This window comes from Megalops cyprinoides, chromosome 9 (assembly GCF_013368585.1).
Source record: "Megalops cyprinoides isolate fMegCyp1 chromosome 9, fMegCyp1.pri, whole genome shotgun sequence".
NCBI classification, from domain to species: domain Eukaryota; kingdom Metazoa; phylum Chordata; class Actinopteri; order Elopiformes; family Megalopidae; genus Megalops; species Megalops cyprinoides.
In genome coordinates, this window is record NC_050591.1 from 28,314,426 (window position 1) to 28,326,611 (window position 12,186).

The window sequence follows — 12,186 nt, forward strand, 5'->3', positions numbered from 1 at the left end:
ATCAGCGTGCGTGAAAGCATGTCTGTATATTAGAAACAGGTCGACTTACCTATGTTTAAAGAGTAGCGACTAGATGGCCTTAATCGAATTTTGATTTTATTGCTTTTACTTCCAAATTTCTAACATTAATTTAGTCGTATATTCATGTTTGACGCCTAAACCAGACTGTCCTGTCTGTTTTCCTTGCATGACTTATTAACTTTGTCTTGTGACTTCCTCTGAAATCAAGGAGTAGTAGCCAGCTAGCTAGTTTATAAGGTTCAAAGGTTGGTTGGGTCCTCTGAAGTCCCCGTCCGAACAGTAACCGTATCATAACTTCCCAACACTTGTTTTAGTTATGCCACTTGTAGCATTATGTTATGCCTAAAAACACAGTCTTCCTCTACCCGTTTGTGCTCTGGCTCATATTATTGCTTAAACGTTCCATTGTGGCTAATGGCTATAACTTTGGGCGCTGATCTGAAGTATAAATAGGTTTTTCTTTTCTCAATAAAGGAGTGTAAAAGACATGCTTAACTGTTGTTGACTGGTTGAATAGTGATTTCAGCTCGGCAATTTAGAAAAGAACCTTTGCTAAATTTTCAGGGTTAAGGTAACAAAACTGGTGTTGCAAATAGAGTGTGTACAATATCTGAGTTCTGTAACAGATTTGTATAATTTAAATGACATGACAAGATGTAACCTGAGGCCTGCATGTAGTATTGACACGTATGATGACTCTGAGGTAAAGCCAGAATTTGGAGAATGTAGCTACCATAGATGCATAGCCTACACTACTCTATTCATTTGATTCCATTAATATGATTCGGAAGCTAATGTTACGCCCAAACGTGAACCAAGAAACATCGCAACAACATAAACCGAAACTCCAGTGTCAATGTGCCTGATTAATCGCTTTGTGAGATTTGTGACTATACACACTCGAGCGCACAAAACCCACACATGTCTGACATTCCGGGAACTGGAGGCAATGAAGCAATATTCTCCTGCGTCCGTAATGTAGAACATGCGGAACGGGTAGGTGCTATAAAAGAAAGTGATCGAGAACATTTCTGCACAAAACCGGTGGTGTGCAACAATATTTATAAGTCTCGTTCTGGTTTCTCGTGAAATGACGGTATGCTATCTTAAGATGATATGTTAAACCATTCTTATTAGTTATTAGTATAAATCCTGTACATTACTTTATATTGCATCCATTTTACATTATAGGCTAATGGCATTGTCTTTAGACTGCGATCTGAAAATTAGCCTTCTGAAGTTTCAAATGTGTGACAAATAATTCAAATTATTTTATTGTAAGTGCACATATCAGCATAACTAAATGCATCCGAAGACGTGAATAATGCATACTAACCGCTTAGTTTTCTGTTTTTGTTTTCCTCTCATTAGGTTGTGTAAAGTTGTAGGTCATGCTTCTGGAATTACTGCTTTTGGCGTGTTATGTGTCAGCGTCGCCCAGACTCTCAGTACGTACTGTGTTCAGGTATAAGTATAAGGTAGTTTGCTGACTATTGTGTTGATCAGTAGCGCATCGTTATTACCCCCGAAGTTTATAATCGCTCAGTTTGTCTGTTAAAATGCAATGTAATAACTGCACTGTTTACGTGGACTGCTCCTTTAGGAAGAGGAGGAGTGCTTATTGGAAGTGGAGAAGCTGAAACGCAGCATCCGAGGGCTGGAGAACAAGCTGTTAATAGGCGCCTGGCAGCTCAAGAACCTGCGGCAGCACAATTTCTTCCACCTGTCGCATAGACGCCCGCCCCAGAGACACAATGAAACCACCCTGGAACCACCTTCGCTACCCAAAATGTCTGGGAATCTCATCGTATATGACCATGGTGAGACATAATTGCAATTTCATTTTTTTTCTCAGTGCCTTATTGAGTATGATTGGTTTCAACCAGTTTTTTGGTTACTTTTCTGGTTTTATAGCAGTTCCCGTTATTATACGAGTAGCCTATTCCTCATTTTCTCGATGACTTCTGAGCGTTTTCTCCAACGTCATTAACTGAAGACTTACTCCTTTTTGTATTCCTTTTACAACTAATATTTTATGGTGAATTGGAAACTGATTGACTGCATTTAGCAAAATATCTCTAGCCTAAACATACTAACAATTACCTTATGCAGTCATTATCCTAAATGGTACTAACCTTCATTTACGCTCAACGTGTTCTGAAGTTATTTAGCGATATTTTGACTGCGTCAATCCCTGCCTTAACCGAATTCTCATTCCTAGATTGTTCTATGCTATACGACAGACTGAAGCCGCCGAGCGGGTTCTACCGAATAAAGCCCAAATCTGCAGAAGATCCATTTCTGGTCTATTGCGATATGTCAGACGGTGGGGGTTGGACCGTCATACAGCAGAGACGTAACGGGAAAGTGGATTTTAACCGGTGCGGTCACAATGGAAGGGCATGTTGCGTGGTGATAATTCCCAGCGATTTTGAACTGGTTAAAATATGGCTGTGTATGTGTGTGTTCTGTTAGTATAATTCAAACATAGTTATTATCCGAAGTCGGTTGAAAACTTTGAAGACTTAGTTTGGATACTTACTTTGGGCAAACTGTGATATGATAAAATCATCTAATAGTAAATTGGATGCCTGGTTAGCATGATATCAGGTGACTCAACTGTATGTAATCTTGCCCTTTTCTATAGAGACTGGTCTGATTACAGAGATGGATTTGGAAATTTCAAAAGAAACAATGACGAATTCTGGCTAGGGAATGAGCACATCCATGCGCTGCTCCAAGACGGTATGTTCAATTCTAAGGCACAAACTTAATCGATTCGGGATATCATACTCAGTACCTTTTTCGCCTCTGTGAGTTTATAGCCACTCTGATTGTGCCTCAGGTGAACATTTGTTGAAGATTGATCTAATGGACTGGAAAGGAGAAAGGAATTATGCAATGTATGAAAACTTCAGAATTGCAAATGAGAAGGTAAGCTTTCACAGCTCATTGCGTGACTCACCTGTGAAATATAAGCCTCGATTGTCAGGCTGAATGTAGTAGTAGTCTGCGCAGACAATGATTAGCATGATAATATCTGTACAACACAAGAGAGGAATCAGTGTGAAATTACAGCAACCATTTTATAGACGTTGGTTTACATGACAGGTGAAATTCTGGAAATGGTGTTGGTTTTGGGGAAAAAAAAAATCTGAGGCTAAAAACGGATGCCGTTGCTAAAATATTTGTTGATGAAGGCGTTCTGTATTAACTAAAATGTTTCACCCACATACCTGCTCTGCAACAAATGGGAAAACTAATTAAATGTGCCCCAAAAACAGCGCCAAACATTCGGTGTGGCATGAGCCATTCCACCCACTCCTCTCACCAGGGGTTTCTCTTCTGCACAGGATAAGTACCAGCTGCAGTTTGGTTTGTACAGTGGGCGGGCTGGTGATGCTTTGTCCGGAGGGAGTCGCATGGTAGAGCAGTGGTCCATCTCCCACAACAGCATGCAATTCAGCACCAGGGACGAGGACCATGACCGTTATCTGCAGGGTAGCTGCTCAGAGGAGAACAAGGGAGGCTGGTGGTACAACAGGTCAGCTATTCCATCTGAAGGAAGTTAGCGCATTGAGCAGCGCAGTAAATGTACTGATTCATTGGCTTAAATGCAAACGCGCACACACGCACACACACATGTAATTATGCAGAATTCACACAAACACACAGCAACAACATTAAAATAGTTTATTGCTCTGTACAATAAGTCCCTCTTGTTTTTTTTTAATATTTGAGACTGAAACCAGAAGAAATTCCATAAACCATCTCGCCACCATTTCAGCCAAACACTGGCTCACATCACAAACAAGTCAGCAACACGTCTACAGTAAACAGCATGAACAATGAACGCATCAGCGTCTGCAAACTGATACCACTGGCTAGAGCAGAAGCTTTCCTTGATTGTTCAGTTGAGTTCAGGTGTGTTACAACGCAGTGTTAATTTTTTATGCAGGTGTCACGCAGCAAACCTGAATGGGAAGTTCTACAGGGGAGGGGAGTACAAGGGCAGATATGACAATGGTGTGGTGTGGATGACTTGGAGGGGCCTGTGGTACTCTCTCCGACACACCACCATGAAGGTCCGGCCCCTGGTCTTCATGGACAGCATGGGAAGTGGTTCTGAGGCAGAGGGTTAGTCTCTTAACAGGGCCTCATCACAATGACCAGCAAGATTTCTTTGACTCGTGATAATGGTAAATGATCAGCGATCAGTGTTTTGCAGACGGTTTCAGTCCGTCATGTATTTAACTTCATGTACAGAATGTCTCTTTACATACACATTTTACACAATGTTGTAACGTTTACAAGTTGTTGATTCATTTTGTGCAGCATAATGTATCCCCATACTATATTATGTGGCACAAATAAGCAACATACCAGCAAACATAAGAGATCTCCAATTATGTACAAAAATTGGTGATGCATTTATCTTTGCTAAGAAAAGGCTTACATTAAAATGTATGGTTAAATTTCCTGAGTTGATGCCCATACCTATATTCATTTTACATTTGAATTAACTGTGTTTGAAATGCAAAGTATCGAAAAACCTCAGTTACTAAACCCAGTTGAAACCCATGTTGTCAGATTATGTTGTATAATAAATATATGAGTATCCGTATGTCTATGCATATTTCGAATGAGAAGCCACCTTGTGGATATGTGAAGAGTTATCTGAATGTAGCATATTTCCAAGCATGCACTACTAGGGTACAGTAATGGAGTATGGCATTTATAGGTCACGATATTTGAAATGCAGATGCAGTTATTCATATATCTAACAGAACAAAATGTTATCAGCACATGATGTTTAGAAATGCACTTCCTAATGTTTCACCTGTACTGTACACAGTGGTATCATTAAATATTTTGCTATTCATTTTCACAATGCTATGTGTAATGCAGAACAAAAAAATAAGTTTATTAACTGCGTAACATTTTAGTTGTGAAACAAGACAGACTGTATAGAGAATATATTGGGATCTGCCTTTTAATTGGCAGTCACACACTTGGTGCACATTCATGTTGGTGTTTCATACAAATTAAGTGACATATAAAAATAAAGTATGTATGTAATACATACATCTGATTTGATGCCTCACTTTGATTTCAAAACAGTAAAATTATGTTTCTTTAAACACTGAGTACCAAATCTTCTAAAAGAATGTTACAAGTATGACTCATGGTAGTGGCAAAGTGTTTCTTGCTTTGGCTGAAGAACAGATAGTACCAAAAGTGTAAAAGAACACAATGTTTTTGACAACATGGTCAGTATTTCAGTCTTTTGGCTCTAGCACACCTTTTACTACTCAGTCTGTTTCTGTCAGAGAGAGGGGAAAGTGCAGTAAATTCAGAGATATATCAGCCCTGTCTTTGTCACCTTTTTGAATTATTTGAAGTTATCTTTGTGAGTGGGTGAACATATTGCTTCATCAAGCCAATGCTTATGTAGGTAGAGTAAATAATGTAGGGTCTTTTCAGAACCACTGCAGTTCTCCTGAATATTCCCCGTTCAAACCAGATGTGCTTTGGACTCATATTAAATGGAAAATTACAATCATACACCCCACCTTTCTGTGGCAAAAAAGAACATCAACAAAAAATGTGCTGTTTCAAGAACATCATCTGGTTTTGATATTTCACCCTAAAAGAACCGCTGCTGACGCACCATGCTTAAAAGGTCTTGTGCCCTGCAAGATTGATTGAATCCTTGTGCTGCTTAATGTGCTGCACTGCCCTCAATAAAACACCAAGAGCAGCTCAAACTATTCAGCACCAAGATAATTTTTTCTTCTAAAGAAAGTGCTGTAAAAAAATTACTGTCACCCCTTATCAAAAGCACATCACTTGAAGAATGAGTAAATTGTCCTGGTTTAAATACATTTTAGGACAGGAAGTCACTAGGTATTGGAGTTTGCTTTACTTTACCTTCCCTACTTCTTATGCCTGCAGATATAAGACAATGGACACACTTTACCAAGTTACCACAAGTACAGTGTACATGGACACACCAGTCATTCTGGGATGGCCTGATGGCAGAACATTTTCTTCGATAATATTTTCGATATCAGAACACAAGAGTCTGTTTGAACATTGGTGCCTCCCAGTGGCAATTCCAGGCATTACTTGTCAGTGAGAAAATGTTTTAGCTTTAACCATTGCTGCTACCCCTTGGTTATTAGACCCTTTCTGTTAGGGTGTGAATGCAATGCAAAATCTTTCAATCAATTAATATTCAATCAGCAAAGTTCCAGCTGCAATGCCACTCTGGCATTATGATGTAGTCAAATGAGAGCAGAAGTAGAAATGCATATGCATACATAACTCTTGACAGTGATGATTACATTTTTCCAAGTCACTTTGCATTAGCTGAAGGATATCATGTACCTCCTGCAAACTGGCTCAATTAATTTGCATGCTGGTAGTGGCTGATCAGGGCAGTGTTTGAATCTAACATCACCATGCAGCAGCAACATCACTAGAACTGCCTCCATTGTCACCAGCTGGGACAGCTTTCTCAACAGAATGGTCTGTGTCCCTAAACAAGCCCATTAGACAAACACTGTCCTCTCACTGTACCCTACAGGCAGGGTCCTGTTGGTGTATATTGTTGTACCCACACACAGTCCTTGTGAATACTGTCATCTGCCACTGCCCCCAAGCTTACTCTCAGCATTGGTTCTAGCCCCCTCTATTTTACTACCAGTTTGCACTGGCCTTCAGGGACCACCAAACCCACCTCTGGTGGCTCACGCAGCCATGGTAACTATGCCAAGACCAGGAATAATAACGTGTCTACAGCCGATGCAGCAGTCTGACAGCTGGTGCCCTTAAGGGATGTGATATAGACAGCACTTACTGGACATGGCCTGTTGGGTCTCCCAGGTCGGTGCTGTGACACTCAGAAGGCTATGTCCAGGCTCTTCTCCCCAGGCTACTAAGGAAGAGCTCCCAGTTCTCTAGAGCTGTGGTCAAGGGACAGATAAAATTTTGAATAGAGAGGGACAGATAACTGTGAATAGGTTACTGTTTTGTTTATGCTACCCTTTAAAGTCACATAATCTACTGCAGTCATGGAGCTCATGCTCTGAAATCAGAAAATAAGACTATACAGTAGGTCTCAATAACTCGACATTGAAACTACATGTATGCATAGTTTATGTTATTTCTGAATGGAAAGTACAAGCATAAATTAGCTAAAGTAAGACCATACATTTCCTCAACACAAGATAATGAAAAAAAGCCATCCATGAATATTAATTCTGTTCTTTGTGCTCTATTACTATACACACTCATATATAGATACACACACACACACACACACCATATACCATGGCAAGCTCAAAAAGTAACAACCGGTAACAATTTAATTGAGTATCTGGCTCCTTGCCAACTCTTGTGCATTTTCTGGTCATGAGACTCTGACTGCATCACGGCAGTCATCGATCTCTCCGACCTCCACCGGCTGGAGGGAAGGAGACAAGCCACGCCTATGAAAGAAAAAGAACTGTTTAACAATCCCTATTGCTGCCTACCGTCCCCAGAGCTGATCTGTGACTCTCTCTGTGCATTCATACAGCAAGCTCAGCAAGATGGCGAACCACGGGAAAATTCAAGATAGCAGCAATGACAATTTAGTAGGTAAGTAAAAGCTGACTCATTTTTTTATATAAACAGTGAAAAGATGTCTGCTGCCCTTTAGATGAAGCATGTTATTACAATAGCTCAGCAGGGAGATGTGAGCTTTACTTTGAGATATGATACTGTAAGATCACGTGCTCAGAGCTGTGAATTAATATCTGGCGGCAGGCAATATGAGGAAGAGCAGTACTGAATAACCTGCCTGCAGGTGCAGAATATTCGGGCATATTTGCTTCCGCTAGGCAAATAACCTGTTCGTCCAGTTTACCTGTAGTGCCTGGGGCTTTGCTCATTAAAGTGAGCGTTGGAGACGGAGTTTGGTTGCTATAGGAACACCGATTACACAGCAGAATGAGTAAGAGCTGGAGACATGTGACTAGAGTTTGTTGCTTCAGTTGTCATCCACACCATAACAACAGCCATCAGTTGAGGCCCACTCCAGGTTCTGCAAGAGTCACAAGAAGCTGTTTGCATGATCACTAGGTTTAATTTTCACAAGCAATATGAGTTACGCTAATCTTAGCAATTCTGGAAGTTTATTTTTTGTGGCTTAACATGAACATGAACAGTGTGTGAGAAAGGATTGTAAACAAACTGTTCTCATAATTGCCCAGGGTAATCATGAGTAATCACCAAAAAAGCAAGCAATTATAATGTTAATTGTTGTTTCTTTTACACAAAAAATGTCATGTCATACAGTACAAAGCAATGTAAATTCACAACAGTTTGTCTGCACCTCTTCAGCCCTTTGGACATCTAAATATTAATCACTTCATTTGACCTTATAAAACAACACATATCCACTATGCAGGAGGCAAGAAAATTAAAATATTTGTTTTCTATTCTCCATATTAGGAGAACACAAGGGTGACCTCGGTTTATGTGGCTGGTTTTTAGTCATCTTATCCTTCATGATGGTGATAGTCACCTTTCCAATCAGCATATTCATGTGTGTAAAGGTATGTAACCACAACTACATGAGTGTTCATAGATGAACTTCCCAATTATTGCAAACACAGTATAAAGTAATGTACAGATTCAACAACCAGTATAGCGCATCTGTAAAGTTTAGATGTTGTTTGCCCAGATGTGTGTCTTGGTTTGTGCATGGGTCACTTCTGGTATGTTTGTCTGTTGGTTGAATTTAGATTGCGATTTAGATTGTGCTCTCCCTTCTTGTCCAGATCGTACAAGAGTATGAACGTGCGGTCATATTCAGACTGGGTCGCATTCCTGACAAGAAGGCCAAAGGACCAGGTCAAATGGCAGCTTTTCATAAATCATATGTTACAGTTTAAAGCTTTGCTGTAATGATCTGTTGATGTGCATTGTACTGGGTTGGCTGCATTATGGTACTATACCACTGAAGAATGAATGACTCTTTACATAACATCCAAAAACAAATCATGATATGCTTCTTCCATACAGGTATCTTCTTCATACTGCCATGCACAGACTCCTTTGTGAAAGTGGACATGAGGACAGTGTCATTTGACATCCCACCCCAAGAGGTACAATGTCATGTGCACACAAGACCCCAATAATGGCATTGATGCAATGAAGCTCCGAAAATATATTTTAATAAATGAATGGCACAGTTTCTCAATTGGCACCTGTATAATAATGTGAGCTTTGGAGGCTGTTTTGCTCCAGTGACACCTATGCTTTATTTTAGATCCTGACCAAAGACTCAGTGACAGTGTCTGTGGATGGCGTAGTGTACTTCCGGGTCCACTGCCCTATCTCCTCAGTGGCGAATGTGTCTAATGCCAACTTCTCCACACGTCTGCTGGCCCAGACCACCCTGAGGAATGTGCTGGGCACCAAGAACCTGGCGGAGCTTCTGTCAGACAGAGAGGGCATTTCGCACAGCATGCAGGTGGGAAATAGGGGTGGGTGGGACTATACGGCACCACCTCCCTGTAGGCACCAAAATTGGAAAGAGGCATAGAGGATGTCCCTGAAGGGGACTGCAACACTGTCCTACATTTTGATCTCCAATCTAGCATTGAAAAATCTATCAAGAAACATTTTCATAGTAATTTTCAGGACTGCTGATGGTTTATAAAATATTGTCCCAACAACAGAGATCATCATCACATCATCAGTTCAAAAAAGTTCCACCAGATGCTCAGCTTCTGTTTAGTCCAAGACAGCAAGCTAGCTTATCAGAGAGAGGCCTATAAATAACAGGCCGGAAAACACAGGACATGAGATTTTTTTCTTTCGCATTAATGCAGTTAAGATGACACTAACTGATTTCACTAGGTTAATTTACTTTAGCTTACATTCAGTGACCACACAATATGTTCAGGCACTAAATGGCAAAATGTTGACATTAATGTTAATATGTTGAGGTGTTCTCTGGCACATGCATTTTATGGGACATCAAGTAACTAAGCGGAACTTTACAGGCTGCTCTGGATGAAGCCACTGATCCATGGGGCATTAAGGTGGAGCGGGTGGAGATCAAGGATGTGAAGCTGCCCCAGCAGCTCCAGAGAGCCATGGCGGCGGAGGCAGAGGCCATGCGGGAGGCCAGGGCCAAGGTGAGGACAGACTGAGGGACACAGGGACTGACAGGGCCTACAGAACAGCTCCGTGCTCCTCCCTGCTGATCAAACAGTCATGCGTCATCTGTGGTTGTGGAGTGACTTACATCTGTAGCTCTTGTGCTATGTACAATGTCACTTCAATGAACATACATAGTTTTAATTTTACATCATGTAAAAAATATTGCTCTTTATGTGTTTTAAAAAGATTTATTAAGTAATCATTTTAATGTAAATGGTCTTGATTGTAATTTTAAACATTACACAGTTTACAGTAATTGTGTTCTGCCATTTGAATGAAATAATTAATAAGCCTTGATTTTATCTGACTTGTACAGAGGTGCTGCCTTTGGTGCAGACTTTACACAGGCACTTTTGGCAGCCACAAAGCTAACAGAAATCACAGATAATGGAACATTCTCAAAGACTTCTCTGTACATGGAAAGTAGCTTTTGTCCTGTTCCTAACAAACATCCCTCTGTCTGTCTGTCTCTCTCTCTCTCTCTCTCCCTCTTTCTCCCTGTTCTCTCTCCCCCTCTCTAGGTGATTGCGGCAGAAGGCGAGATGAACGCATCACGGGCGCTGAAGGAGGCGTCGATGGTGATCGCTGAGTCACCCTCGGGCCTGCAGCTGCGCTACCTACAGACCCTCAACACCATCGCTTCAGAGAAGAACTCTACCATTATCTTCCCCCTCCCGATTGACATGATGCAGTCATTCATGCAAAGGAAGTGAGTCCTCTGACAAAGAGGTCCCGTCAGGAGCCCGTTATCATTCCACATGAATGCGCATCATGCCTAATCCTCTAAACCTGTGAAATAATGACATGTTTTTTGCTGAGAAATAAACTTAGATATATGCTTAAGTGTACCTGAAGTGCTTCAATAGTGAACACGTAACATCACTATGACCCTATAAGCTGGATATGGCAATAAAATATTATTTTTATATTTACAAAATGATACAGACATATATAATATTACCTTTAGATTTTATTGACAAAAGAATGTAAACGCTGAACTGTATGCCAAGAGACATTTCCTACCTCCCTTGCTGCATATTTATTTATTACTGTTTTATGCAACTTCATTTAAAACGTTTAAATTAATATTTAAAGCACTGTTGACTGTTTATGCAACGCAAAACACTACTTTATTTTGTTTGTTTTGATGCATGCAAACCTGAATTAAAATTTCAACAAAAATGGATGTCTACGTTTGCCTGATTTGTTTTTTTGTTTGTAAAGTTTTGACATTATGCAGCAGTCAGTTAAATAAGGAATGATGCGCAGAATGCAGCCAAAATTACAAATGCAGACAAAAAGTGTGCTTAAACAGCAAGGCACAAGGATGACAGATTTGTGGAGAATGCTCAGAAGTTATGGTAAATTGCATCAGCATGGTCAGGTTAAATCAGAATGCAGTTTTTTCACAGATCATTGGACTGCCAGAGTTTGATGCTGTCACCTTTGAGCATGAGGTCAGAAGCAGCCCTGCCATGATGGGTCCAGGATGATGGTGAGATTTTGTGCCTAGATAGCATCAGATCAGAGGAATGAGGTCACCAGCTACAGACTATTAGACTTACTAGACCTGCTACCCATCCAATCCTAAAATATCTTAGTGGTTATTACACTGGTTATTAGCTCTGAACATACGTAATTATGTATCTTACCAATTTGCGAACGAAATATTTATCCATCTTGCATTAGTTCACCATAGTGTTTCTTATAAACATATTAGCTAGTCCCTGTAACATTAGTTAGTGTATAGTAAAAGTTTAGATATAGTCAATAGGACAATAACATACTGTAGAATATCAGTATCTCTAGTGTGATAAAATTATGGACCATAACAACTGGCTAACTAAATCCTATTTGAAAGGGCTTTGGTTTAATGTAATTTTATTATATTGACAAACTTTTTTACTTCAATTTTTCTGTCCAATTAAAAGAAAGTAAGCAGCCAAG

At 40.2% G+C, this 12,186-nt stretch overlaps 2 protein-coding genes across 2 annotated transcripts; both read left to right on the forward strand.

Annotated features, from left to right (window-relative positions):
• The first annotated feature begins 1,412 nt into the window (after window positions 1-1,412).
• On the forward strand, window positions 1,413-4,163 carry fgl1b (fibrinogen like 1B). Its single transcript, XM_036537694.1, has 7 exons — window positions 1,413-1,469; window positions 1,625-1,841; window positions 2,243-2,402; window positions 2,669-2,766; window positions 2,867-2,955; window positions 3,375-3,565; window positions 3,980-4,163. The coding sequence occupies exons 1-7, from the start codon at window positions 1,413-1,415 to the stop codon at window positions 4,161-4,163; spliced, it is 996 nt and encodes a 331-aa protein (XP_036393587.1).
• Window positions 4,164-7,616: 3,453 nt separating this feature from the next.
• On the forward strand, window positions 7,617-11,036 carry LOC118783740 (erythrocyte band 7 integral membrane protein-like). Its single transcript, XM_036537695.1, has 7 exons — window positions 7,617-7,665; window positions 8,521-8,624; window positions 8,850-8,922; window positions 9,094-9,176; window positions 9,341-9,544; window positions 10,080-10,214; window positions 10,761-11,036. Exons 1-7 carry the CDS (start codon window positions 7,617-7,619, stop codon window positions 10,950-10,952), a joined length of 840 nt encoding a protein of 279 aa, XP_036393588.1. The 3' UTR covers window positions 10,953-11,036.
• Window positions 11,037-12,186: the final 1,150 nt, after the last annotated feature.

Excerpts from the sequence above, each read along its gene's own strand:
- fgl1b (XM_036537694.1), top strand. The coding sequence starts at position 1,413 with ATGCTTCTGGAATTACTGCTTTTGGCGTGTTATGTGTCAGCGTCGCCC. Across the intron at positions 1,470-1,624 it reads CAGCGTCGCCCAGACTCTCA|GAAGAGGAGGAGTGCTTATT; the intron begins GTACGTACTGTG and ends CTGCTCCTTTAG. Across the intron at positions 3,566-3,979 it reads GGAGGCTGGTGGTACAACAG|GTGTCACGCAGCAAACCTGA; the intron begins GTCAGCTATTCC and ends TTTTTTATGCAG.
- LOC118783740 (XM_036537695.1), top strand. The coding sequence starts at position 7,617 with ATGGCGAACCACGGGAAAATTCAAGATAGCAGCAATGACAATTTAGTA. Across the intron at positions 9,545-10,079 it reads GCATTTCGCACAGCATGCAG|GCTGCTCTGGATGAAGCCAC; the intron begins GTGGGAAATAGG and ends GGAACTTTACAG. Across the intron at positions 10,215-10,760 it reads TGCGGGAGGCCAGGGCCAAG|GTGATTGCGGCAGAAGGCGA; the intron begins GTGAGGACAGAC and ends CCCCCTCTCTAG.